Source organism: Emys orbicularis, chromosome 7 (genome assembly GCF_028017835.1).
Source record: "Emys orbicularis isolate rEmyOrb1 chromosome 7, rEmyOrb1.hap1, whole genome shotgun sequence".
In the NCBI taxonomy this organism is placed as follows: Eukaryota; Metazoa; Chordata; order Testudines; family Emydidae; genus Emys; species Emys orbicularis.
Genome location: NC_088689.1, coordinates 104,461,545 through 104,489,417, shown reverse-complemented (window position 1 = coordinate 104,489,417; position 27,873 = coordinate 104,461,545). Strand labels below are relative to the sequence as shown.

At 37.0% G+C, this 27,873-nt stretch overlaps 1 protein-coding gene across 1 annotated transcript in view; it reads right to left on the bottom strand.

Moving 5' to 3' along the window:
• Nucleotides 1-27,873, bottom strand: part of CACNA2D3 (calcium voltage-gated channel auxiliary subunit alpha2delta 3) — a 729,039-nt gene that overhangs the window by 186,011 nt on the left and 515,155 nt on the right. The window contains exon 14 of the mRNA XM_065407986.1: nucleotides 1,844-1,861. Coding sequence (XP_065264058.1) covers nucleotides 1,844-1,861 — 18 coding nt within the window. The remainder of the gene's footprint in view (nucleotides 1-1,843; nucleotides 1,862-27,873) is intronic.

The window sequence follows — 27,873 nt, the reverse complement described above, 5'->3', positions numbered from 1 at the left end:
AGGTGAATTTGGGAACTGGGGAAAGAACCATGATAGTGGGGGCAAGACTGGTATGATATTACTACACAAATCAGAAATATAAAGCCTCATTGTGAGCTTATTAGGGAACTGGCAAGGACTGCCACAAGTTATACAGCCAGTACAGAATGAGGAACAAGTATATCTCGCAGTAAAGCCTATAATCTTTCTAAAGTTAACCAAGCTATATTTTAAAAATACCATATTCTTACCTGGTAGGTGACATATCAAAAGCCCTCATGGATTATTTGTAACTGTCCTCTTCCCCCTCCCCCTTTCCCTGAAAGTAGGGCACAGTCTAGCAAAAAATGCATATGGCTTTAATTCTGCAATAATCTGTTTTACGGGTAACACACTGAAAAATGGCTTTTGAGGTCTTGTATGTAAGCTGGGTGTAGTTTTTACTGACCTGGAACAATAGTAATTTCTGGTGGAACATTATTTGATTCTTCAACATTGTAGCACATCAGGACACATGACCCAAAATCACATGACACAATCTGCCAAACATTTTTAATAGCTCGAAGGGGATATGTATTTATGAACCAGCTTCTTGTAACCCCTCTTTCTTCTGTGTTCAGATTGTTAGAGAAACATTTCACAGACACTCAGACAAAAGGGTGAAAACAAAAAGGGTGTACTCTAGCTGAAGTTAAGCAGTCTGATTCCTACCACTTATCCAGGAAGCTAAAAACAAAGTATTCTTTAAACCATCAATTTTCCAAAACTATGTATTTCCTATTTTTCACCATATGTCACACTCGGTGCCCAATGTGCATTTTGCCATCACTGTGAGAGAATAAAAACACAATTGCGAATGTAACCCATTGTCTGACAGCATGTTATCGGGGGGGCTGGAAATGTGATTTTTTGAAATCCCTGAATAAGGATATCTCAAATGTATATGGTATCATACAGAAATAAATTCAAACACATTAAGCAATCTTTTACAGATTTGCAGGCTTCTGGATGTCCATTCGTTCTGAACAGACTTTTCATTAAAAAGAGCATTTGTTCTGTATCTCTCATTTAGAACTGAATTCACATCTTCACCCAAGATTATTAGTTATAATAACTTTTCATACTGAAAGTGCGTTATGAACTTCAATTCAAGGTAAGTCTGTTAAACTCTTTGATCTTATAATATTGCACCTAAACCACAAAATAATATCCTAAATTTGGTGATTATTGTATTTTCTTGAAGTTTTTGATTATATTTGTGAACTATACAAGAATGATGCAACAGGCATCAAGCGATATGTTTTTGTCACAATCATCGTGATATCTTGACATGCAATGGTGACTCTGGTATCATACCATATCAGTGCGGAAGCTGTACAAGAACAAGAGCACACTGTATGAAATCTACTTGGACAAATTATGTTAGATGTATCAAGAGGCTTTTTGATAGACAATACAATGGGGACCAGTGAAAGGCCATGGGTTTCATTGCCCTTCCAGCAGAGAACGCAAGGGCCCATGGATGGTTCACTTGGGCTAATCATGTCAATTTGATGTTTGCCTATTATTTTCCAATCGTTGACAAAATGGCTCCCCTGTTGTGCTCAAGTAGCAGGTCACTGCTTGTCCATTTTGTTCAATTAGCTGTTACATTGTGTTTGAATTGCAGCTCTCAGCAGGTGGTTCAGCTGCTCACAATGCACGGCTTTGATGTCAGCTGTGTTACTTGCTGCTCCATTTCAGTGGAGCATTGACATGGTGAACCATTTCACTGATTGCCACTGTACCATATTCACAACACTGTGGAAACATGAAGCGCTGGTGATTTCTTTGAATGATTAAGATTTGATTGAAAGTAGTTTACCTTTTGAGCCTGAGGGAGCTGGAAAACAACAAAACAGAACAAGCAATCATTATATGTTGAATTAGTTTGAAATGTGACAGCTAGTTTATTAATAAAATCAGAAAAGTAATAAAAAGAAAACAAAGAACGGGAAGCAACTATAGAAATTAAATTTACAATGCCAATTAATTCCACTTTCTGTACAAACATGGGGCTACATTAACAGAAGGTTTATTATGATTTGACAGCTTCTCTGTTAGGTATCACAAGCACCATGCAACTTGTTAAAATACCACAGTGCTAGGACAAGGACCATTTTCCCAATAGATATGGTATCACACTTGAATTGTGAAGTTCCATCTTCCTGTACACAAATATAATTCATCATGAGGAAAGTTGAAGTTTTAAATTCAATCTTTCTGGTTTTATAAAGGACTGAACCTGCTCTTTATTGTTCACTTAGTATGATGAATACAAAGTAAGATGGGCTCATCGCACTTAAACTGAGAATTTCAATATCCATGATATATGTAATGAGAAAAAACAGATAAGTAATACAAAATTACTGTAAAATGATAAACATACCGTGTGCTTATAAAAATGTGTGTGTGTATGGATCTATACATGACTATATAGTATGTCTATATATGTATGCATGTATAGAGACACAAATATACTGTGTGCATTTGTGTGTGTGTATCTATATCACAAAGCTGTTTCCTTGTAAATTGAGGCCATGTTTAAAATGAAACATAAAGGGTTCTAGTTAAGGTAGAAATTCTCTTTGTGGACATTTAATGATTTCATTGTGGAAGTTGTGTATAAACTGAGTACCATTAGTAATACCCTCATCCCAACAGAAAAAAATATCGCCATATTACCTGAAGACAATGTGTGTGCATTGATTATCATTTATCCCTAAATATGTCCATCGTATATGCAGTGAGCAATAATTCATGTATACGGTATGAGGAGCAGTCTGTAAACTCCATTACATATCATGTACCTTGTTCATTAAAGATCAGCCACTGGGTTTTGTTGTAGCTCCAGAAAATAAACCACCCTGCTGGTGGTACACAGGAGTCAGGAACGTAGACCATAAAGAGGTACAAAACACTACACTAACTTCCTTTTCAATCCTTTCCTTTTATCTTTTTCAAACTCTAAACAGAAATTCTTATCACTGATAGTAAATCCAACCCTGTGCTGAATCCACCTTCTTAGAAACATTTCTACTTCCAGTAGGAATTGCTGCTTTTATAGATATCAGGTGAGCACAGAAACATGTAGGTGAACAAAGACCAAAGCACAAAAGGACTTCAGAATCTATACTGAGTTAATAGACCCCTACCAGTGCTCCAGAATTATAACAGATGACAAAAGAGTTCCCATCCGGAATTTTGCCTGGTGCTCATTTCTCACCTGTATCCTCTGCCTTCAGTGCACATGCTGGCACTAAAGAGAACTGTCAAGTGACTCCTACTCCACACCTTATATTATAAAGGCAACCACCAGATCTCTATTTTTATAAATTAATTCAAAACATAAAACACCACCAACCTAAGAAAAGAGTAATAGATACAGGTATGAAATCTTTAACACAATGCAAAAGATGATCAAATTAGAGGATGTATGTGTACTTCTTTAAGAAAGTGTTTGTATTTGAGTAACAGCTTATATAGTATGCTATGCACAACTTGCTATAGGTATTACAGATATTTGATTAATTGTAAAATAAATTCCCGTAATTAAGTCCTGCTTAAACAGCCAGAATGCAAGTTAGAACTCCCTTGTGCCTTTCTGAACAGATATCTACTTATTATTCTCTCATTTGATTAACCATTTGACTCATGGGTGGAAATGCTTCTTTTTTCATGAAGTGTCTCTTTTTACAGACAAAAGGAGGATGTTGAAACATGAACATTTAAATTTCTGTTTATGGTGCTGCTTTTGCTTTGCAACTACTCTTTCTATGCTATTCTTTCTTGGTAACTAACATACTAATAAAGAGCATCATTTCTACCAGTGGCTCAGACTAATCCAACTACAATGATAGATGCACTAAACAGAGAGTCGTACCCTAAAACAGAGACCTTCGGAGCTCTAAGGTTTGTCTGAATCATTGGACATTGCCATCTTGGATATTTTCATAATCATCTGCCTTGTACATACTTCCCTCCAAAACAGTATTTGAAGGAATGACGTCATATCACTGGAGAATGTTGACTAGTCACCAACAGCAACATCATTTCAGAAATCCTGACTTCTGGATCAGATGAAAACTAAATAAGAAAAATCAGCATTATGCCCACTAACTAACTAATGTTCAGCAGAAATGGGCTTAAAAAAAAAAAAAAAAAAACTTAGATCTGGATTCCAAGCACCTAGGAAGTTCAACTGTGTCAGATCCAGTTTGCTTCATTAAATGAAATAGATACAATTTAATCATTTTCTTTACAGTATTTAAAGAGGTTTTTGATTAACTGATTTCAGAACTGGAATTAACTCTTAAATGATCCTATCCTTTCTACCATATATGGGTTTTGCCTGTTTGGTCAAGCCTTTTGCCATATGAGACATTTATTTAGAGAGTTACATTTACATAGAAAAGAGATGAGGAATTTTCTAGTAGCAATCACCATATAAAATTGTGGACTAGAGCTTGTAAACCATTACTCATACAAGCAGTCCTATTTACTTCACTGGGATTATTCTCATGAGTTAAGGTTTGCAGAGTCAGGCCCCATATAAGTAATTCAGATGCTCAGGGTGGTTTATCAATTCCCTGTTACAGCCTTCCTGTAAATTGAGGAATATCTGTTTGCTTTGTTTATCCTTTGAAGGATTAGAAGTCAAAATTTGGATTAAGAATATATCAGAGTCATCAAATGAGGGTTATTTTCCATTAGACTTTGCTGGGCTGGTACTTTGTTACTTTTCAGCCAGAGTCACTAAGTTCAGGACCAGGGCCTTTTCCTTGAAAAATCAGCCTTTGTGAAATCCAGATAAATCTTCATTCTGATGCTGGTTTGAAGCTTGGCTGTTACAAGATACTCTGTGTGAACAATTCACATTATTCAGTTTAATAACTGTTACAAATTCCTTTCCAATAAACTAAGTCTCTTTGCCTGACATCATTCTTTCTGGAAAGCCATAGGAAACAAATACTTTTCCTAACAGTAACAGTACTAGTCTACTGATCTGACCTATTATTGCAGACTCTAACAACTACATGTCTCTGTGTAAAACCCATTGGGTACTTCTGATTCCTGTGGTTTGCTCACACACTGCCAAAAAAGCAGTGTTTCAATAAACTACATGATCTTTTCCTGACTCTCAAAAGCATATTGTAGCAGTTTCTATTCTACTTGCATCTACCTTAAATTTTCTCCCAGACCCTATCTTAAAAGCAGCCTCTATTTCTATTTGTTTTCAGTGTCAGCATTTTTTCATACAACACTGAAGAATAATTTTTGAAGGACTTATTAATATTGTTCTCTCACTACATTCAACATATAAAAATAATCGCAATACAGCTTCAAAATTTGCCATGCCTTATACCTTTCAGGCAAATTAATACATTAACAAAAGACACCTCTTAGAAGCCCCTCTGCCCCGCCCCCCACCAACTCCATTGGGTTGGGATTCTGAAGGGCAGAAGAGGAGGAGTAGGCAGCATCTTCATTCTGCAGCATGCTTTCCTCTGGATCCTGCAGATTTTTTGTGCAAGTGTTAATGATGCTCTTTGGAGAAAGTACTTGGAGTCCAAATCTGTGGAAGCCAGGGAAGGCTGCTCCCAACACCCTGTAACTTCTGTAAGGAAGACTAGCCTCTCTGTGTATGTTTACACTGCAATTAAACACCTGCAGCTGGCCCATGTCAGCTGACTCAGGCGCACAGGGTTCGGGCTACGAGGCTTTCTAATTATGGTGCAGAGGTTCAGGCTTGGGGTGGAGGCCAGGCTCTGGGACCCTCCCTTCTTCCAGGGTCTCAAAGCCCAGGATCCAGCCCAAGCCTGAAAGTCTAGACTGCAATTAAACAGCCCCGTGAACCCGAGTCAGCTGACATGCCCCAGCTGCAGGTGTTTAATTGCAGCACAGACATACCCTCAGTGCTAAATGAAAAGCCTTCCTGTCTCTTGCTTGGCAGTGTGGCTGCCTATGAAGAAGACTCAATAGAGGTAATAGTGATTGGAACAAACTCTGAAAGGTTCACCTCATGAAGTTTCCTGGGACCCGAGTGGGTATTTCCACAGGAGAGCACAATGTGGTACTCTGTTTTTAATATTTTCTTTCAAATTCCTGAAGTATTGAATTTATAAAATAAAGTTTACAATACAGAGCAATTAATGAAGTGCAGGAGAACAAAATGCCTTTGGAGCCATAACATGTTTTGTCTACTTATTCTCAAGCTTAATTTGTATTATTAGTCGTATTGAACATCTATGCTGCTTACAAATCCAACCAAAACAGAGCCCTATTGTGCTGGGTTCTGTATAAGCATATAGTAAATGAAAGTCCCTGCTTCAAGGAGCTTACAGTCTAAAATACAAGACATAACAGGTATATGAGACAAACAATAAGACTGGGTTGAGTAGTGAAGTAAAAAAAACTTCAAACATAATAGGAAGTGCAAAATGTTAGCCAATCAGGAGCAGCAATCACAACTCATCACCTGCCTAGCCATTATCAGATGACTGTTTTCTGCTCAGTTCTCATTCTCAAAGGAAATTTGCATAACTCCTTCAAAAGACAAGGCTGGGAACTTAAATTCATAACTCTCCTGGACAATAAAAAACCCATGGATTTAACAGACACTGATTTCATGCTCATTAGGACAATTTGCAATACACCCTACTGCCTGCTAACCCTTAATTGCCCACTTCATTGTAAGTGGTCTCCCACAGTATATGTGAAACCCTTATGCCAGTGGTTCTCAAACTTTTGTACTGGTGATCCCTTTCACATAGCAAGCCTCTGAGTGCAACCCCCCCCCCTTATAAATTAAAAACACTTTAAAATATATTTAACATCATTATAAATGCAGGAGGCAAAGCAGGGTTTGAGGTGGAGGCTGACAGCTCGCGACCCCCCGTGTAATAACCTTGCGACCCCGTGAGGGGTGCCAACCCCCAGTTTGAGAACCCCTGCCTTATGCTTAACAATCTATCCCACCTTGTATTTAGTTCAGACACTCTGGTTATTTTCTCCAGACCTAAGGAAAAGCTCTGTGAAGCTCAAAACTTGTCTCCTACACCAACAAAAGTTAGTCCAATAAAAGATATTATCTCACCTACCTAGTCTTTCTGCATTACAACAGATAGTGGTGAATTTTAGTTTTACATTTCCCAGAATAATGGAAATGCTTTCACATAGACAGTTAACCACAGTAAATAGGGGAAGCCTTGAATATTTAAAAGCAATACATGAGTTTAGGCAAAACATGTAAGTGTTACAGGTGAAAGGCATTAAAATCCCCTAATAATATTTTCATGTACTTTTTTAAAAGTTTCAAAGAGTGTTTTAAAATTTTGATTTGACTATTCCTTTACAATATTTGCAACTCAAACATTATATCATTATTGCATGAAAACTCATACATCATATTGACTGTGAAGTTGATATACTTGATTGACCAAAGACTGTAAAAAGGTGAAATTGACTAATCTATTTTCATTGTCAATGCTGAGTGAAGTGCAGAGGGAGTAGTTATGCTCCCATTGACTTTGATGATGCAAGATCAGCAGAGATTGAACTAAGAGCATGTGTGATGAAAAGATAATTAGATTTTTAAGATTCTTTTAGAGTTAATTATCTCAAGGTCCTGCCATGCAACCACATGTACAAGTAATTTTCATCACAGGAATATTTCCACTGACTACTCCTCTGGAAAAAAACTACTCTTGTGATAAAGACCTTACTAGTAATAGTTAACTTTTTAAAAAAATAAACAAAAAACTTCTTAGTTTAATCCTGACAGCAACCCTATTATTTAAAACCTTACAAAATACTTTGATGTTGGCAATGCCAGCAGACTCATTAGCCTACTATCTAACTGTGAAATAGTTTGGGAAATCATCTACTTTACTCTTGGTTTTCATATTAACAGTCTTTGTAATGCACCAATGATTGGCTTTTTTTAAATGTATTACCTTTATCTAGCTTGGGCATGAAAGATTAATATTATTATTCCTTCTCTTTGCATACATCTGTTGATGTTTAGATTACACCACTTCCTTGGCCAAGAATTTTCCACGAGAATTTGTTGCATGTTACCAGCTTAAACCATTTTTCTACATTTAATTACAGCCAACAAATTAACAGTAAAATATTGTAGGCCAAAATTTGTATTTGCTTTAAAATCATTAAGAAATGCCCTGGAGATTGTAAAATACATTTGTTTAAATAAACATTTTTCCAATACTTTGTGACAAGAGAAAAATTGTAAAAAAACCAATAGCCCCTGATTAGTTGAAACCAATACAAAACACTGGTTTGTGTTCCCTTTGCTGGCTCTGCAGCTACAGATAACCAGTAATTAAGAATTTTCAAAGCTGCCTAACTACTGCCCAGACTTATGGGAGTTTGCCTTCTGTTTCTTATATACAGTGAGCATCACTGATTGTGCTAGTGCACAAAACAATCACGTTAAAGCCAAAATCCATCAGAACTACATGAAAGAGAAAAAGAAAAAAAAATCAAAGTATGATAAAAAGAAAAATTCCAAAGAGAAATGGTTCATCTTCTAAATCATTTTAAAAGGTATTGAAAACACGGAGAATACAAAGAAAATAAATTGTAAAACATTTTTCAACAAGTTCCTTTTTTGTAAGAGGTCAGACTTTCAGGATCCTATTGAATAGTATATATTCATTTATATGTCCATGATGCAGTAGAACCACAGTGTCGCAGGACTGAATTTTATAAAAGATAAGATAAACAAATACCTGAGAGAAAAGAAAAAAAAGTATGGAGAAAATTTAATTGTTCTTGCTTTGTCCGAGGTTGTTGTTTAATAGGAGAGTCCAGCTGAATAGAAAAACTGTCACTTCACAACTTCCCTGGGGTACGTAAGACATAATTTTTTAACAGTGGGAGTAATTAACTATTGGAACAATTTACCAAAGGTTGTGGTGCATTCTCTGTCACTGGCCATTTTAAAATCAAGATTGGATTTTTTTCTAAACAATATAGTTTAGGAATTATTTTGGGGGAAGTTCTATGGCACGTGTTTCATAGGAGATCAGACTAGACGATTACAGTGATCTCTTCTGACCTTGGAATCAATGAATAATGACTATCACAGACATGAACCCTGTGCATTAAAGAGCTCACTGGAGTTTAACCCTTCACAGAACAATATCCAACAGGATATTCTGTATGCTTTTTCTTTGCTAGTTGCTCTCATTGCCTTTTAAATCATATTAGCATTGTTTAACTTATAAACCACTAAAACAAAAAACACTCCACAAGTCTTACATTTCTTCCAATATGAAACTAGAAACACTTATTCCCATCAGTAAATAAATTAAGTATATCCTATTATAACCTATTTATGGTCCAATTTCCATAAGTGGCAAAGTTGTAAACTTACATATTAAAAGTCACAAAGGGAATACTAAATTGGCCACAACCCACAATTTTAAATCTAATAACATAAACTAGGTTTGATTTTGGTGTAAATAACTGACTTCCGCATCTTGAACAAAGAAGAGGGGTCAGGCTTCACAGTAACTAAAGATTGTGTAAGGGGAGTGTAAAACTACAGCAAATCATATACCTTCATTCACTACACCACTCTTCAAAGTGTAAATATCTTCACAAAAACCAAGGCAATGGAGAATATGGCTTAGTATCTTTAAAACAGTTCTGTACTATTTAACTGTGAAATGTTTTTCAAGCACCACCACATTTCTCAGTCATTGGACTCAATCAGAAACTGTAGGAGTTAGGTTCCCCCCACCCCACTTGTGGGCACTTTTTTCACTTATGGGCAATAGCATAATTAACACCTATAAGTAACTGGCAAGATCTAAAGGTAGGCTGAACTTTGATAATTTAAGTGTCAGATATAAATAAATAAAAATCCCCCCCCCCCCAAGGAGATAATTTTAGAGTATAGCCATGAGTGACAAAGGTGACCACTCAGAAGAATGACTGCCTAACTGATATTTACTGCATTTTACCTGGAAATATATTCCAATTCGATGCTTGACCTGCATTTCTGTAAATGATTAGGCAATGTTTGTAAGTTGTCCTCAGATGATACAGGGTGCAAAAATGTATTTTTATCATGTTTTCAATAAACAGTAGTTTGAAAAACATGAAGCAACTTCCATAAGCCCAGACTGATGAGTACAATAATCAAATGGGCTTATAGTCTTTATTTCCCTGAATATATCATCTATAGGAGTTGAAAGGTGAGATGGCTTTTTCCCCTCTCATTCTTTTCCAGACTCTAAAGGCCAGACCTGCAAAACAATGGTCAACTAAACTGATCTGGGTTAAGGGTGATGATATTGAGTGGTTCACATTATAAATGCTGCACATTTAGAAGATTGCTCTCCATTTGGATCCAATGATCCTGGCTTGGTGGACTATGACAGTATTTTTTTTTTAATGTAGTAGGGAGGCCTAGTAACACACTTTAAAATTAGGGAGTGCTAATTCTTTTTATATCTTTTTTGAGGCCAAAAGGATAGACCATTTTACCAGAGGGTTCCAATCTTCCCAAATAAAAGTAGGTAACAAAAAGATCAAGCTTCTCAAGGAAACTGTTAAATTGTTTGATAGGCAAATATGGAGAATAGTTGCAAGACAGATAATATTGGGAAGAATAACAATCTTGATCACATTCATTCTCTTCAGCAAGCTAATAACAAGATCTTTCTAGTGCATGAGGCAGTTGTTCTTTTTCTGAAGAAAAGGGAGATAATTTACATGAAACAGAAATACTAGTGGAAGACAGCTGAATCTCTTGGTATCTAAAGATGTCTGTAACTACAGACAAAGGGCATATGGCAATTGTTTTCTCTATTTTCTGAGGGTCTGCTCCAAAACCCGTTGTTAATTATTTTGGCATATTGATTTGTTATGTAGATATTTTTCCACATGCCATAATTACCCACAGTACATATGGAACACACTGAGCTGGTTTGGAAAAGAATAGCAGGCTATATTCTGCATATAAAGCAACTTTGTGTTCCACTTCTCCAATTTTAATGATCTGAGTAGAGAACTAACCTGATTCAACATGTCAGCAGTCCCAGAAGGAGGCTGAATGTAAAGGCATCCATGTTTAGGAGACATCCATGTTTTGTTCCTCTTCTGAGTTGGAATGTCGAAGATATGAATCCATGGTAAGTGGTCATAATCCACTGCATTCTAATTAAAGTCCCACTTTACTTCCTGAAAGACCTTCTCATGACTGAGAGAGATTATTAAATCTCTGTTGAGGTTTCAACCAGACAGATTGAAGTAAATTCAACAACTTTCTCATATTGTCCAAACCATGATGGCTATTCACAAATCTGGCCTGATTTCTGTGAATCAGTTCATTCATGACCATATCCAGTTAGGTTTCAATTATCTGAGCCAGGATTTTTACATCTGCATTAAAGATGGAGATTGGTCTGTAGTTTTTACAATCATCAACTGGCCTTCCCTCCTTTGGGATTACAATGATTCATCAAGTAGGGAGAGTTAGCAATCAAAATATGATTATATACCTAAGGCAACACAGGCGTCAGTTTTTCTGGAAAGTTTTCACAGGATTTGATACAGAATCCATCCACACCTACCACTTTACCTAAAGTCAGTGTTTTGATTGTCAATCCTACCTCCATGTATATGATTTTTTTATTTTAAGTTTCTTGAGTGGACAAGATAGATAAAATCAAAGTAAGAGGCTTTATTTGTGAGACATACTATTTTTGTTCAGACTGGTATGTTTTTGATAAAGGCTCAAAAAATTCAGACTGTGTTTCTTTGGTAGTATGGACATCGATCCCTGAAGGTTTCAATTCTCAGATTTTTTTTTTTTTTTAATAGCCAGGCTAATGCATTATCAGATGTGTTGACTTTCTCCTAATAAAAACTTAATGTGTTCTAATTGCATACTCTGATTTGTTCATTCTAATTAAATTTATTTCTCAATTCTCATAAGGTTTCCCATAGTGTTATGACCCAAGACACAATTCTATATTTTTTTCCAGCTGAGCCTGAAGTTGTTGATTTGCTAATTGTTTATTCATCAGTGTTACTGAGATAGCTCTGCTCCTTATCACTGCTTTGGGAGCATCCCATGGCAAGTGAAGGAAAAATCTCAGGATGCAGTTTCTATCTAATCAGTGGCATCGTTCAGCACCTGCAGTATCTTCCTGGAGACGTCATTTCATTAAAACTCTAGTTCATATTTTTTTAGTTGTAGTACCAATGGGCTTGGTCTGAAATGTCAATTGAATGAACCAATCACACTTGTACACAAGAGAAATCAAGAAATAAAGTCATCTCAAATATATTGTGTGCCTGTTAGAGTTAAAGGTATAACTTCTTTCCAAGTGGTGAAGCGGGCACCAGATATTGGCCACATTCCTTCCTTATATAAATTTTACCGATCTTTTTACCTTATAGTGTAGAGAACAGCTGGATATGGCTAATCTTGGGAAGTTAGGGTTATGCTGAAGTTGCACCCTATTACCACTGTTCCTTAGGCATGTGAATTCACAGGACTTGATCGTTGATTGCAGCATTAACCTACAACATTAACTCTTAAGTGCTTTTTCAGCAGCTCTTCTACAGCTCTAGGCTTGCAGGCCTGTGATAAAGAATTATTTGACAGTGTCCTTACAGGCTTCCTTTTCAATCTGTCCTTCATTCTTCTTTTCCCTAGAAAGCACTTAGGTTTCAAAACTTTTTATTTTATTGGCATCATTTAAGAAACAATTATTCTAGGGGTTCATACATTGTTCTTTAGCCATTTTCAATGTTAACTTGATTCCTTGTGAACAACATTCTATTTTTAAATGGAAACTTCTGTCAAAGGGATTTCTGTGAGTGATATCTTCCACAGCAAATTCCCATGGTGGTTTACCCAGTCAGGACAATTTTAATTCTGATATATTTTCCAGAGCTGGCACTCTTGCATTCAATTTCTCTGTAATATAATGAATAAACTGGGCACCCATAGCAAATTCAAACATATAACTTGATTCTGGAAAAGATGTATTGCTTGGATTTGCGCAACTTCCTCATGCTATGATGTTACAAATGATTTAATACTGGTTCCAAATCCTAGAGATAAAAAGGCATATTTGATCAACTCACTAGTTATTAGAATACATTCTAGACTTTACAGTTACATTCTACATCCTATATTTTGTTCTGTGGTTGTACAGCACCTAGCATAATGGGGTTCTGGTCCATGAATTTGGCTACTAGGTGCTACAGTAATACAAATAATTAATAATAATATTCAATTTACTTTCCTTTGCAATAAACCAAGAAGTCAAGACATACGAAAGGAAAAGCTGCTAAAACAACACAGATCCTTTTGAATATCAGACCTCTGGAACCCAAAATCAGGCTTCCATTTGCAGGAACCATACTGAAGGAGGAACACTAAATTTATCCAAATTATGTTCACAATTATCTGGAGACCCCAAAAAAATCTGATTTCTGTCACTAGAGAGACAGGAAAATATCATTATTTTATAATCACTGTTAATGTGACACTATCAGTGTTGCAAGCACTTTCATACTGCAGTAGAACCTCAGAGTTACAAACACCAGAGTTACAAACTGACCAGTCAACCACATACTTCATTTGGAACCGGAAGTACACAATCAGGCAGCAATGGGGTGGGGGGAGGGGAGAAGAACAGCAAATACAGTACAGTATCGTGTTAAGTGTTAACTATTAAAAAAAAAGGAGGGGGGAAAGCAGCATTTTTCTTCTGCATGGTAAAGTTTCAAAGCTGTATTAAGTCAATGTTCAGTTTTAAACTTTTTAAAGAACAACCATAATGTTTTGTTCAAAGTTACGAACAACCTCCAGTCCTGAGGTGTTCATAACTCTGAGGTTCTACTGTACCTTTAAGTAAAATTATTCAAAAATTAACACCTTGGCTTCTGCACTGTAAGACCCCCACTTCAGAAGTCCATCCCTATGCAGCCAAGCATTTAAGCACATACATAACTTTAGAACTGTGCTTAAAGTCTTACTGACTTGAGGGACTTGTGTGTTCCGTGTGTTGAAATGATTTGCTGAATTGGAGCCTAGGCAAACCATTTGTTACCAACCCATTTGTTACCAAATGGTTAGCATATAAGAATGCGATTCTCTCTGGAAAATTCATAAACATGGGGTTGTAGATGCAGTTTGACTACATTATGACTAGCTTATGCTGTAAAAGTCACAATGTGGACTAGTAGCATTTGACACTGGACACCTGTGTCAGAAATTTTGCTTTGGGAAGCAGAACTTCTAGCAGTGATGTGAAATACGGTGGCATGCAGGGTAAGTAATTGATTTAGTGACACCAGCAGAAAAGCATAAATCATACCCATTGGCTAAGCTGTTCTATCCCCTTTGAGGGTCCTGGTTCCCGAAAGTATTTAAACACAAACTAAGCATGTGCTTAAGTCCTATTTAAGTCAATAATGTTAAGTGCTGTCCTGAATAGGGATGCTTTGCTGAATTGGGGCTGTGGAGAATAAGCCATACAACAGGCAACTGCCAGCTAATGTTTCAAAGGTCTTGTTTTAAGCATGTTATACTGATTATTTTGTCAGGTTTCACTATATTCTGTCCTTTTGGTCAAAGAAAATTCTAAATCCCTCCAAGTTTTCACATCTGTTTTAGGGCTGACTCACAACGATTACCAACACAATCTAAACAATCTCTTGTTAACCTCTCACAATGATGGACTTATCAAAAGTTCACCATATGTCATTCTGATTGTAGCACTCATTTATGTAACACAGTCCAAAAAGTATATTCCTTATTGTATCACCTGAATTTAAAAAATGAAAGGCCTTTCTGAAAAAGAAAACAAGATGGTATGGAAGTCCGACCCTAGTATCTCTCAGAGGAGGTGAACTATGGATTCACTGGGGTACAGTATCCTGAACAATGTCAGTGTTTAAGCTAATGTGTTACTGCTGGAAACTGCAGGGACACTGTCCCAGACACATGGAAAGGCAAAATGCAAGGGATGTGGTTTAATTAGGCTGCAACTGTATTAACTCATCTGGGAACAATCTGGCAATAATTCATACAGTGCAGGTCATGATTCCTTCCTTAATAGTTTCCACCTGAGGAAGGGCAGCCATCAGCCCCGAACCCCTTCACAGCTGGTCCCTAGCCTGTTGCTGGGACCCCACTTCCCATTGTTTTCTCCACACTATCAGATGTTAGGAGCCCCACTACCCTCCCCAGCTTCTGTAGGGGATACCTCCCCCATAATCAACTTCCAATTCCAGTTTTATCAGGGAAGCAGATGCCCCCATTGGATTAGTACCTGCAAAGAACACATGCCACTTGCTAAACTGTGATATCTTGAACCTTATTTCTTGACCTATCCCAAAGGGTCTCTGAGCTGCTATGGGGAAGGCGAAAAATCCTAGCCCACCCTAGCCAATCTGGTGGTGAGGGTAAAATTCCTTTCAAGTCCTAAAAAAGACAACTAGTTCAATGTCCACAGTAGACCAAAAACGGTAGTCCCAGGTGCCGGAAGATGGGAGCTGCTAATCCGGGTGGGAGAGGGGGCTCAGGCTGGAGAAATAAGGTTATATACCCTCTCTCAGGTGCACAGGGGCCAATGGCTTACCTAAGTTCCACCAGCCTTCCCACCAGTTCAAGTGATGCCTTCCAATCCCCAACTGGCCACTCCCTCCCAAAGGGGGGGGGCCTTAAAGCAGCCACTACCCTTTTTTCTGCCAGTAAAGTTAAAACCCATCTGTCCTGAGATTGTGGGGGTTCGATTTTGCAGAGATACTCCAGTGTACAGTAGCTGCATCAATATTTACCACAGGATATGTACAATGCTGTGTAAACTGATTATGGGGGCAGAAAATTCAATAAATTCAAATGCTTGAAAAATGGGTTTCGTACAAAATATGGGTTTACTTCTTCCTATGAACAAACTATGGGGATATTTCTACATTGCTTGAATATGCATGCCATGGCTCCCACCGAAGTCCATGAGAGTTTGGGTACACAAAGAAAGAAATGTCAAACTCACTGTCAGGGTTTAGCACAGATTTTTTTAAGACTCTCTTTAGTCTTCCTACTTAGGATTCCACTTATTCAGCTGCTTCAAGCTTCTCTTGACAACTTACTTTTACAACATAGAAGTTTATTCTCCTCTCCCTAGACCCATGTAACTCCTATTGACATTATGGAGAGTTATGTGCATAGAGGAGGCAATAAATCCAGTCACCTGATGTTAAGATTTCAATGCAAGTATTAAGAGGGTGATGATATGCCTCACCTCAGAAGAAATTTGCACATGCTTTTTGCAGGGATAAATACTAAATCTTCTTTTGTTCATATAATTGTTTTACTGGGCTACTACATATTTTGCAGTAACCAAAGTATCTCAGTCAAGAATGCATTAGGCTGAGAACAGATTTTTAGAACTGCATGCAAAATGTTCCTGTCAGAAGGAAACATAAAGGTTGCTATGGTGAACAGAGTCATAAAATAAATATGAGAGCCAACATTCAAGTTTCTATCTTTAAAAATAATTTTCTCAAGTTATGTGGGAATTAAAAGAAGAGAAGCTCTAGTAAAAAGAGACAAAGAAAAACAAAAGGAACAACAAAGGTACCAAAGTAATATTTTGAAATAAAGAAAAGAAGACAACGTTTTACCACAAATTTATCTGTAATAAGCATGGCTTACCCATTTGAAAATCTTGCACTACTCTGGAGTACCTATATGTTTTATAATGTAAATGCATTAAATAAAGTCTGAATTTTACATATACTAATTAGGGACATAAAGGCATATTCAGGGTTTTATTTTTAAATAACAATCATTCCTAAAAAAAGCAAAATAATGATCATTTTTATACTGGTTAATTAAGTCACATCTGTCTGTATCTGATCACTGTCCTCTGTCTTGAACTGGAACTAAAATAGCAGTAACATCATTTTAATTACATAAACTAACAGTTTTCTCCTTCTAATGAGTGCAAACTGTTTACATAAAAGATTTTATTTAAATTACCCAGAGTGATTACTTTAAATGCAGTTTGGTTAAAAGCTATAGTTATCAATAATTAATTTTCCTTTTTAACAAGACTTATGTTAATTTTACAAATAAGCCACAAGGCTAAATATGGAAAGAAATGAGCGGATTCGTTTGATGAGAATAATTCCACACAGTATGAGCAAAATTCTGTACTCCTTTGCATCAGTGTAAAACAAGACTGAGTTCATTTGAGTAACTTTGGATTTTCACCAGTTAAATGAAAACTGCCACAGTAGCTATTCGTTATTAATGCGATAGTCCATTACTTTATATAGAATCATAAAAATGTAGGCCTGGAAGGGACCTCACAAGGTCATTTAAGTCCAGCCTCCTGAGATGAGGAAAGACCAAGTATACCTAGACAAACACCTGTCAGGGATAGGTGTTTCTCAAATGCAGCCACCGTGGCCACATGTGACCACCAGGGGCTTTTCATGCAGCCACAACCTCCTGGGAAGTGATTGGAAGGGGAGGCAAAGCAGTGTTAACAAACATACAAAAATCACTTTTCACAGAAACAGACTTACTAGCTATCAAGTCTAAAAAAAAAAAAATAACCAAAAAAAAAGCAAAAGAAACAACAACAACAAAAGACAAGAACATGCAAAGCACCTTATTCATTTCTATTCTGTTTAGGGCCAGTAAAGAATAGAGAGAACTGTACATTATTTTTATTATTGAGTCTGCAAAAAATCCTACATAAAAGAATTACAATCATTTGGACATGTATATGTGCATATTTATTTGTTTTTCCTAATTATTTTAGGAAAAATTGTCAGAGCAACCACCAGCCAGAGTTGGTCGCCGCATTCTGAGGCCACCAAAAAATTCCTTGTGAGACCCCCCAACCTGTTCTTAAAAACCTCTAATGATGGGGATTCCAAAACTTCCCTTGGAAGCCTATTCCAATGCTTAACTACCCTTCTAGTTAGAGAGTTTTTCCAAATATCTAACCTAAATCTAGCTGTTGCAGATTAGTCCAATTACTTCTTGTCCTACCTTCAGTAGATGAGAACAATTCATCAACATCCTCTTTATAAGAGCCCTTAACACTTTTGAAGACTTATCAGGTTTCCTGCCCCCACCCCATCCCAGTCTTCTTTTCTCAAGACTCTATAATTATCACTATCACTACTCACCTATACTCCCTGTTCTATTACAGGCTCTTCCCTGTCTTACAAACAGACGCTACATTCATGTACAGAATTTTTATTTTTATATATTTTATCGTTATCTGTATGTAGAAAAAAGTAATTTAATTAGTAGAAAATTCATAGCTGATATGTTTCTACTAAATAAGATTTAAAAAAACCCTCATCTGTTCATGTGGTATAATTACATTGTGGTGTCATGTAAAGATATTCCTGGAGGAGAAACATTGTCCAGCTATACCAAAAGAAGAACAGGAGTCACTGGATATGGTTTAATCAGGCCACAACTTTATTATTAGAGGTCTGGGACTAGCTGGCAGATAAAAATGTACAGTACGGGCAACTCCATGTTCATTCAATAAGTACCTGGGGGCTGCCACCGGTCCCCCTTCATTTTCCATCATGTCCCCAAGCCAACCCATTGCTGGATCCTTACCATTCACCCCTCCATCACAGGGGGGTTAAGGTGGGCTATAAGAAAGGGGCGTTAGCTCCCTGCTGTACTATCCATAAGAGCCCCCCCATTCCATTCCTTTAACCAACACCTTCTTTTTAAGTCCTTTACCAAGCCATTTATCCAGTCACTGGATGCCTTTCCTATGGAGTACCTGCATTGGACATCCACCCCACACTTACATAATGAGTTGTGACATATAGCCTAACCCCTTTTCCCACCTCCTGTGAGGATGGTGAAAAAACCCACTCCACCTATGCTGGTCTGGTAGTGAGGGAAAAAATCCTTCCTAGCCTCCCTTAAAAGGAGCAGCTAGAACTAGAACAAACTTTTTAAAAAAAACAGCTGTAACAAACTAATAATAGTCAATATTTCGATGGTGAAATTTACTCCACATGCATACTGAAGGTATTTTGGTTCTGTTTGGGTGGAGTGTGAGGGTGAAATCCAGTCCCCCATACCTTAAGGCCAATGCGTTGATTGGCTTTGTAGATTCCCCATGCTGATACCCTAACGTCTTGGCTTGAATACCCATTTTAGCTCCTCTACACTTGTTGGTACATTTGTTGGGTAAACTACTGAGGATATTGGATCTGTGTAAACGTGGATCTGTAGCCACACTATGGCTTATTCCACTCGGTCTCCATTGTGGCTTTTCCTGCCAGTCTTGGTGGAACCAACAAGAAGTCTCTCTCAGCAGTATAGAGGGTGAACAGACACTTCTGTATGATGGTCCAACCAGTGGACCCCTTATGTTCTCTATGGCGTGTGTGTTTCAGAGGGTTTTGCACTGGAACTCAGCACCACAAGTGAATTTGAAAAGAGGAAACTATATACATTATAGCAATACTGTTCAAAAATACTTAAAAGGAGAGTCAACAGCACTGTGGCGTTACCAAGATGGGATGTTGAAAAAGAGGTTCTAAGTTTTGATGCTGGCAGCTTTCATGTTATGGAGACAATTAGTGTAATTGCATTTCAATTGTAAACTACATTAAAAAAGGACTAACATGAATAAAGTATATTACAGTACATTATTGTGTTACAGTCAGAGAATGGTTACAGCTTCATGCTGTTTTATGAGGTAATAAATAAGGCTTTCTTCAAAGTTTGCTTTATTGGGGCTATCCATGGAGATCATTCAAAGACTTAGCTTGTATAGAATGATATACCAGTATGCTTATTGGTTGGATAGACTTTTGGGAGCATGCTTTGTATCTGAACTATAGGACTTCCATTTCCCTTCAGGTCACAGTTCAAGGTGTTGCAAATTGTCTGGATAACAAAGTAACAAAGGGTCTAGGAACTACCTACCTACTTTAGAGATTGCATCTCCTGCTACCATGTCACTAAAGCGGAGGTCTAGGGTTACATTTATGGGGATGGAGGACAGGGCACTCCCAGCAGAAAATCACCATCAGTGATGTTTGCCTTTTCTTAGTTCAGGTTTAGTATTCCTACTTCACCACTTAGGCATTTGCCTGATTATTGGTGTTCCAATTAGGAAATTATTCTGGCAGTTGGTAGTTTCATGGTAGGTTTTTCTAATTTACCTGCTCGGGATTGAAATGTCTCCCTCTTTGATCACTGTTTCAGAACTAGTGCTGGGCGTAAAAGCATCATACTGGTCCACCAAAGTGTTCCGAGCCCAGCAAATCATCCTGGTAACCACCCCTTCAAAGCTGACCGGAATTTAAGTAGCTAATATTCCACAACCTGCTTGGGATAGAGATTAATTATAATACATTATTTGAAATTTTTGATTTCAGCCTTTGGGATATATTGATTTATATTTCTAGAAGTTAATAAGATATTGTCTGCATAAGTTGGGGGCAGGAGCAAAAAAACAGAGACACATGAGAATGATATGATTGTAAAGTCTGAAATCCTGTGACATGCCCATAGCTAGGAATGACTTCCAGTTTTCCATTAATATAAGATACTCAGTTTTGGTCTTAGTGAGATAATGGATCATATAAATACTACTGGCCCCTAAGTCAAACATTGTTTTTCTATCATGGGACAGAGCGGAATATAGCCATAGAGCCCCGATGAGTATAATTTTTAATCCCTGCTACCGCTGAGGGAAGTATTTAGAATTTATTGTTTTTAATTTTTGTGAGATTCCCAGATGCTACAGTGCTGGACATCAAAGATATCGAGAAATAAAGAAAAAATAAATAATTTGGTTTAATTGAGGGGTTTTTTTTCTTTTAACCTACGGGTCAGGAAATCATCAAGTGGCTTCTTTTGTCACAAATTTCTTTATATATTTGTGCTGTATGTTATTTGGTTAAGTGGGGTTGCCACTTCTTTTTCTTTTCAAATAGATTACATGGATTTATTGTGTTTTTTAATTATTTGTAAGAGATGCATAGAGTACTTGATAGGTGCTTCTTGTTCGTTTATTAATCCAAACACATAAAGTACATTGTTATCAAGGACAGTTTTATGCACAAAAGAGATAGGACATTGCCTATAGTAGGTGTCACAGTGATGCACCATGGCTACAAAAAAACTGTAAGCATAGTGGGTTAAAAACGTCCCCTACTTTACAATCTACCCTGAATAATAACAATACCTAGCTCTTAAACAGCACTATTCAATAACAAATCTCAAAGTACTTAACTAAGATGGTCAGTATCATTATTCCCATTTTACAGATGGGGAAACTGAGGCACAGAGCAGCACAGTGGAGGGGAAATTTTGGCCAAGGAGATCAGGGAAAAGTCATATTCTTACAAAAAGTGCCATGGGATGTTTAATATCCAAAAAAGAGAGAAAAAAAGGCCAAAGCATGTATTGACTTCATGTGAACATTCTGTTTCTTTATTATAGAGAGAATGGATTGGTAATATTTATATTATTAAAATCAAGCCATTCCTCATATGTACTCTAGGCACCAAACTGCAGACTTTGTTGGAGATTTTCCACCTGTTTTGTGACACTGCATCGTGTTTTGTTATTTTTTTTCCCTTCTGTTTGTCATTACCGAGTGAGAGACTCTTTCTGGATATTATATTTTGCCACTTTAAAGTACCTTGAAGGTTAGACCAGCAAGCCACTAGCTCAGAACTGCTCTGAATGGCACAGTATATCACAGCGAGAATGAAGTAGCTATTATATGCTCATAAGGCTATTTGAGCTGATAATAAATATTAAAATAATAGGGATCGAGCTTCAGAGAAAAAAGGTAACAAAATCACTATTGGCAGAATTTTATTATACAAAAACTAATTAACATATATTGTAATGAACTACCAAGAACAGCACTAAGAGCAGACTGTAAAGGCAGTTTGGGCACAACTATTAATTAAAAGAAGACTATAAATAGTTCTAGGTAGCTTTCCTTGCTATTTTGACCTGACATTTCCTCCAATGTAGGCACCTACCCTATCTTAACAAAACAAAAAGCACGGGGACAGCTGTACAACTGATAAGAATTTACCTTTTAAACCACAGTAATATATAAATTGGACTTTACTGAGACTCAAGTTCTTCTTTGATCTCATCTAAGAAAGGCAGACATCTTGTCCCTCCTATCCCATTGTGGCCACGACAGGGCAAACACATAAAAGAACCACCTTGGTTCTGTTATAAAGAACTGAGTGGAGGTGAGGGGATGTCTGTAGGTAGGGAAGGAGCAAGCCATGTGCACACAAATTCTATGGCTCCTCTAGTCATAGAGCCGTGCATTGGGATGCAGATGTAAAGGTGCCAGGAAAGATCCACCCCTAGGAAAACCTCTCCATACAAATCTTGTTAATTTGTGCTGGCATTTGAGAATTTCATCAATAATACATCAAAAGCATATTTTGGAAATAACCTGGTGATGTGACTGAGCTCTCTAATACAGCGGTGGCCATTAGGTGAGATGGGGAATCAGCAGCTGCACTGGTGTGCTTCAGGCTTGCGTGCATAAGCACAGCACCTGATTTTAACAGCTAACAGTGATACACAGCTGCAGAAGGTAGGATTAAGTCAATACATGTTAGAAGCATTATTTTTTTTAAAATGTATTGTAAAATACAAGAATTCAAAATATGAATCTTAAAGAGGCTCCAGCTTATACTGTCCTGAAATCTCTCTGGGTTCAACAAACCTCTGATTTAACATTAGGTTTTCTCTCTTTTCCCCCCTTTCTCCCCCTCCTCCCCCTCCCAAATTTTTTAAAATTAATAATTTTAACTAATTTGGGAAAAGTGAGGTTGTGGCACAGCTTACTGGCAGCAACATCAGCTGATAACATGGTGCCATCAATGCTTCTTATTGTTCATTAGGTTTTGTTGTGAGGAATAGAGAGTGCCTATCACCCATAATAAGTATGTAGCTAATGCATCTCACCAGTCTAGTTTTACACCCAAATTTTATAGGTATACGTTTATCAAAAAGGCCATGAAGCATTTTATGGATGCTTCACATTGCAAGCTAAATCCAGCAGGCTGTATAAAAAGCCATTCACTTTGCAGAAAGAGCTATATTTCGCATTACACTTTTTATTTTCGAAGCAGCACTTTGTTTGTACTTTGCACAACTTGAGGCTACTCAATCAAAGCTGACTAACAGTAAGAAACCTTCTGATCTGATTGACAGCATTTACGACCTTTAGCTATACTGAAAGAAAGTTAATTTTAATGTTTTTTAGAATGCATGACCTAAATTAATTTCAAATGCTAGGTTTATTACAGTTTAGTGAAATGCTTCTGCTCTCCAGTTCTCTAATACATGATAGAAACCATCTTGGCCTGAGGCCTGAACAGTTTCTTCATCTGCTGCTGCTCCCCTTATGGTGTTACCCAGATGTTTAAAATTTTTTATCTTAGAAACTTCCCTCTTTCACCTTGACATCTCACAAGAAAAAGACTGTGAAGTGCTGAGCCATCACAGAGTTGCAACTAGTAGCTCATATTAATGGCTATCCTTAGAAGTACCCAGACCATAATGGAGAAGTACAGTCATCATATGTATCAGTTACATTAACTAATGACAAATAGGTTAAACAAGGCTCAACGATTTCACAATTTTTTTAAATGTCAGTGTACATCTGTTTTCACTTGAAGCCAGGGACTTCAACTGGACTATAACATAGAAAGAGGGGTCACATTAAAACAAGTTACTGCTAACTGTAATACTTACTCTCTTGAGTTCAGGTGAAGGCCTTAACCCAGAAAACAGAACATTAAAATTGTGGTGTCAATCAACAGCAGTAGAAATCAAAGCTGAAAACTAAGATTTAAAATGTGAGGGACCGGATTCTAATTTCACTCTGGTTCTACATCAGTGCAACTCCAATGACTTAAATGGAGATATTCTGTACTGGTGTAAATCAGGAGTAAGACCCAACAAATGCAATCATACGGTATTTTCATGGGGAAATGCAGGGAGATATTAGATCTAGGTAGTTCTATATTGTTAATTCTTGTTTGAATAAATCTAGCACTCTAGAAAACTGAAGATTTTAGTAAAAATTGTGACTGCAACAGAGCAGCAAGACAAAGGACAGTTTACAGGGCTAAGGATTAGGCGTGTTGCCTTGCTATTATTATTATTATAGTGTTTTTAATGTGTTTATCCCTGTAAAATTTTTGTGCCACTACATGAAGGCTATTTATTTTAAAATTTATTATTAAACAACCTATAATCACATCTCAAATTTAAAACAGACAATTCATTCACATCATCAATTAAATGGACTCCCTCCATAAAACAGCTCGATAAATTGCCTTTGGGATTGCTTGACTAGGAGTTGATAACAGTTAATTTCAAAGTTGGTTGGCTAGAATTAGGGACTTAAGCCTATACTTAGGGTTCTTATAAATAGGCTTGGAAGGATTAATTTTTTATCAGTAAATGTGAGTAAACATCAACTTTGCCATACACACACACACACACAGAAAAAAAATATTTCAATCGATAGTAACAGAAATACAAGCATATTTTCAAATATTTCAGAAATTTTCTAAGCACCCCACACTTACCCAGAGACTAGTAGGGCACTTGCCTCACTGAATTTGCTCAACTTGATGGAACACTTCTGGCCAGACAATTAAAGGAAATATTTCCTTTGGAAGAGCTGACTTGACACCACACAATGGTGAGAAGGTAGGTCAACTCGCAGCAGCAACATCATCAGCTGGAAGCTTTCCACACACACCCAAAACCAAACCAAAACCCCTCTCCATGTACAGACTAACTAACTGCACTTACACACACTTTATATGTATACACCAATACGTAGTTAAGAGCTTGCAGAATGAAAAATATATTTGTGAATAATTATTTCTTGATAAACTGCTAAACTTCACAACAAATATTATTCATAGTGAGTTATTTGACCAACCCTAATTTTCATATGTATATAGTATTGCCTATGTATGTTTGTACTATACAAAATCTCCTGACAAACTGGAGAGAAAAGAACTATTAATAACTAACTCATCCAACCTCAACACCTACGCAAAAGAATTGTCTTTCCTTCTATGTTTTCTCTCTGTGTGTTTTCTGTATTTCATTCTGCCACTGCAGCAAAACTCAAATGGCCCTGATAATTTAATGAGTCTTTAATTTTTATTTCAGTCTTTTATTCAAGTTGTCCAGATCAAGTATATTTTATCTTCACTGTCCTTTCTTTTGAAATGTCATAAAATGAGACATATACGATCAAAAGATGGAATTTGTATATTACCTTAAATCCATTGCCTTCCTGCATTATTATTTACCATAAATAATCCTTTATGAAAAAATGAAATATGAAAAATGTTATATATCTGACAGAGTAACTGCAATTTCCTTATAATCAACTCAGCTTCATTCAGAACATCTGTCTGTGATCTTATTAGTTTCAAACAGATATTAGTTGAAAAGGCATTTAAATAGTAGTTTTCTTTGGGTAGGGACAAGTTTTTCCAGAGTATTTGATCCAACATAATCGGGGGGGGGGGGGGGGGAATCTAGAAACAAGTTCTCCCTCTGCTTAGTGATCTTTCAACTTTTGATTTTCAATTCTGTAAAATGACAACAGCAGTTCTGTGTGAAACTCAAAATGGAATGTCCCCTCACCTAAAAGCACTACACATCATTGGCAGGCTGCAGCTGGAAAAGGTCCCAAATTGCTGTATCTCTAGCATGCAGGTGTCTGGGAGCAAGACTGGCACCCTTTTGGCATGGATATACTAGTAAATCAAAATCAACATGAGAACTACTCTCTGCAATTTACATAGAGTAATTGATAGGAGAAAATCCAGCAGGTGAACAGTTTCAGACATTTGTGCTTCGTTGAATTATTTTTAAGATACAACCTATCATAGCCTCATATAGGGAGTAACAATAATTCCCTATATAAAATAATGATATCACAGGCCAGAAAACTGTGTAAAATAAGAGAAAACCCTGGAAACTCATGATAAAGTCCTAATATAGTGGTTTTAAAGATCATTTTCTTTAGATCTACAGCGCTAGTAATAGAGAATCTGTTCATCTAACATTTGAACCTGACTGAATTTCCTAGATACTAAATTTAATCTCAGTATGTTTTGTGAATGGATCCACTTTAAAATTTCAGTAGTGCCAGTGGGAAATGATAATGCAGCTAAGCAATGCTGGGACAGCCAAAATACTTTCACAATAGCATGCTAATCCCACAAGGATGGGCTCCATCATTCCCAAGTCCTGGGCAAGCAATGTTACTGTGGGAACACAGTATAAGTGAATGCCAGCATTTGAAAGATCTGAATAAGCACCTTTGTGCTTTTTCTCCCATGATGCCCCTCACACCTGGGAGGAACTCCCCAGAAAAGTCTGCAAAACTACCTCATTATCCTTCTCCACATCCCTCCTTAAAACTCTTTTTTGCCACGATGCCTACCAAAAAAGTGACATATTAGGCTGCTAATATGCTGAGACCACTGCCTATCATGCTGTCAAACAGGATTTGCATTCTCCACTTTTTAAGTAACTGTACACTAGGAAAAATAATTATAATAGTAATCTGTTTCAATGGAAATAAAGTACAGTGATATTTATAGTCTGTGCCAGAGTTATAATGACTGTGGGGCGAGAAGTGAAGTGTCGCAGCATGTTCCACATGTTTTTAACACTGTTTCTAAGGCTCTGGAGGCTATTAAATTTAATGAACCCATCTGCTATGAAATAGAGGTCCAACCATAATCAGTTTTCTCAGTGCCATATAATACAGATGGCATTCCATGTTCCACATCCCCAGCAGGAAATTTCACGCTCCTCTTTAAGTGCAGAGTTTTGTTTTGGTTTGATGTTTGGACCATCTTTTTGATCTGTGGCATTTTACTGTGCACATACTGTACATACAGTGATGCACATGAAAAGTGTTAACTCATTAAAATAAATATTGCCATCTCCTTACAACTTTTTTCTAACAGCTCTGACAACCAGCAATTAGATCTGCGCAGTAATACTCTGTGGCTAATGCAATCACTGAAAATTCCCCTAATGGCGTAAGTTCCAGCACTGGAGCAAAAGCAAACATGTAATTTATCAAACATAAAGGGGTTTACTTCAAGAACTGAAAGGTTATGTATGTGCGTGTACATAGACAAGCACAATTTATCCATAATTTATCCAACATTACGTGCCATAGAAATTGTATATTTTGTGCACACCAGCAAATTAATTCTTATTGTAAATGGTCAGATTCCCATTAGTTCATAGCAGATTTATTTTCTCTGACATGCCCCTGTTTTCTTTTCAGGGTTCTCAATTTGTCTGTTTATGGGGCCATGCTGCTCTTATATCTGTTCTGTATGATCTGGGGCTCTAAACTCTCATTTAAGTGGCACAGCATTCCTTGCACTGATTAGCACCCAACTGCCAAGCATAAGTAATTCAAGTTGTGCATTAGCTTACAAAAAGGAACACATTCTATTAATGATATTTTGAGCTGCACCTAAAAGATAATGAGTGTGCATGAATTCTATTCATTTGAGAGGTTTATACATTTACAATCTTGAGCATTCATTATATTTTGTCAATTGATACACAGGATCTTATTGGATTTAACACAATTAATGTCATTAGCTGTAATTTGTTTACTCTTGATACAGCAGTAAAGCTAATGGATTAGAACAGCTGAGTGGAAAACTGGAATGTTTAATTATGGTGATTGGAAATTTTGGGCCAGACAGTTCTCAAAAACTCTGGGGCAGGCTTTTTGCATG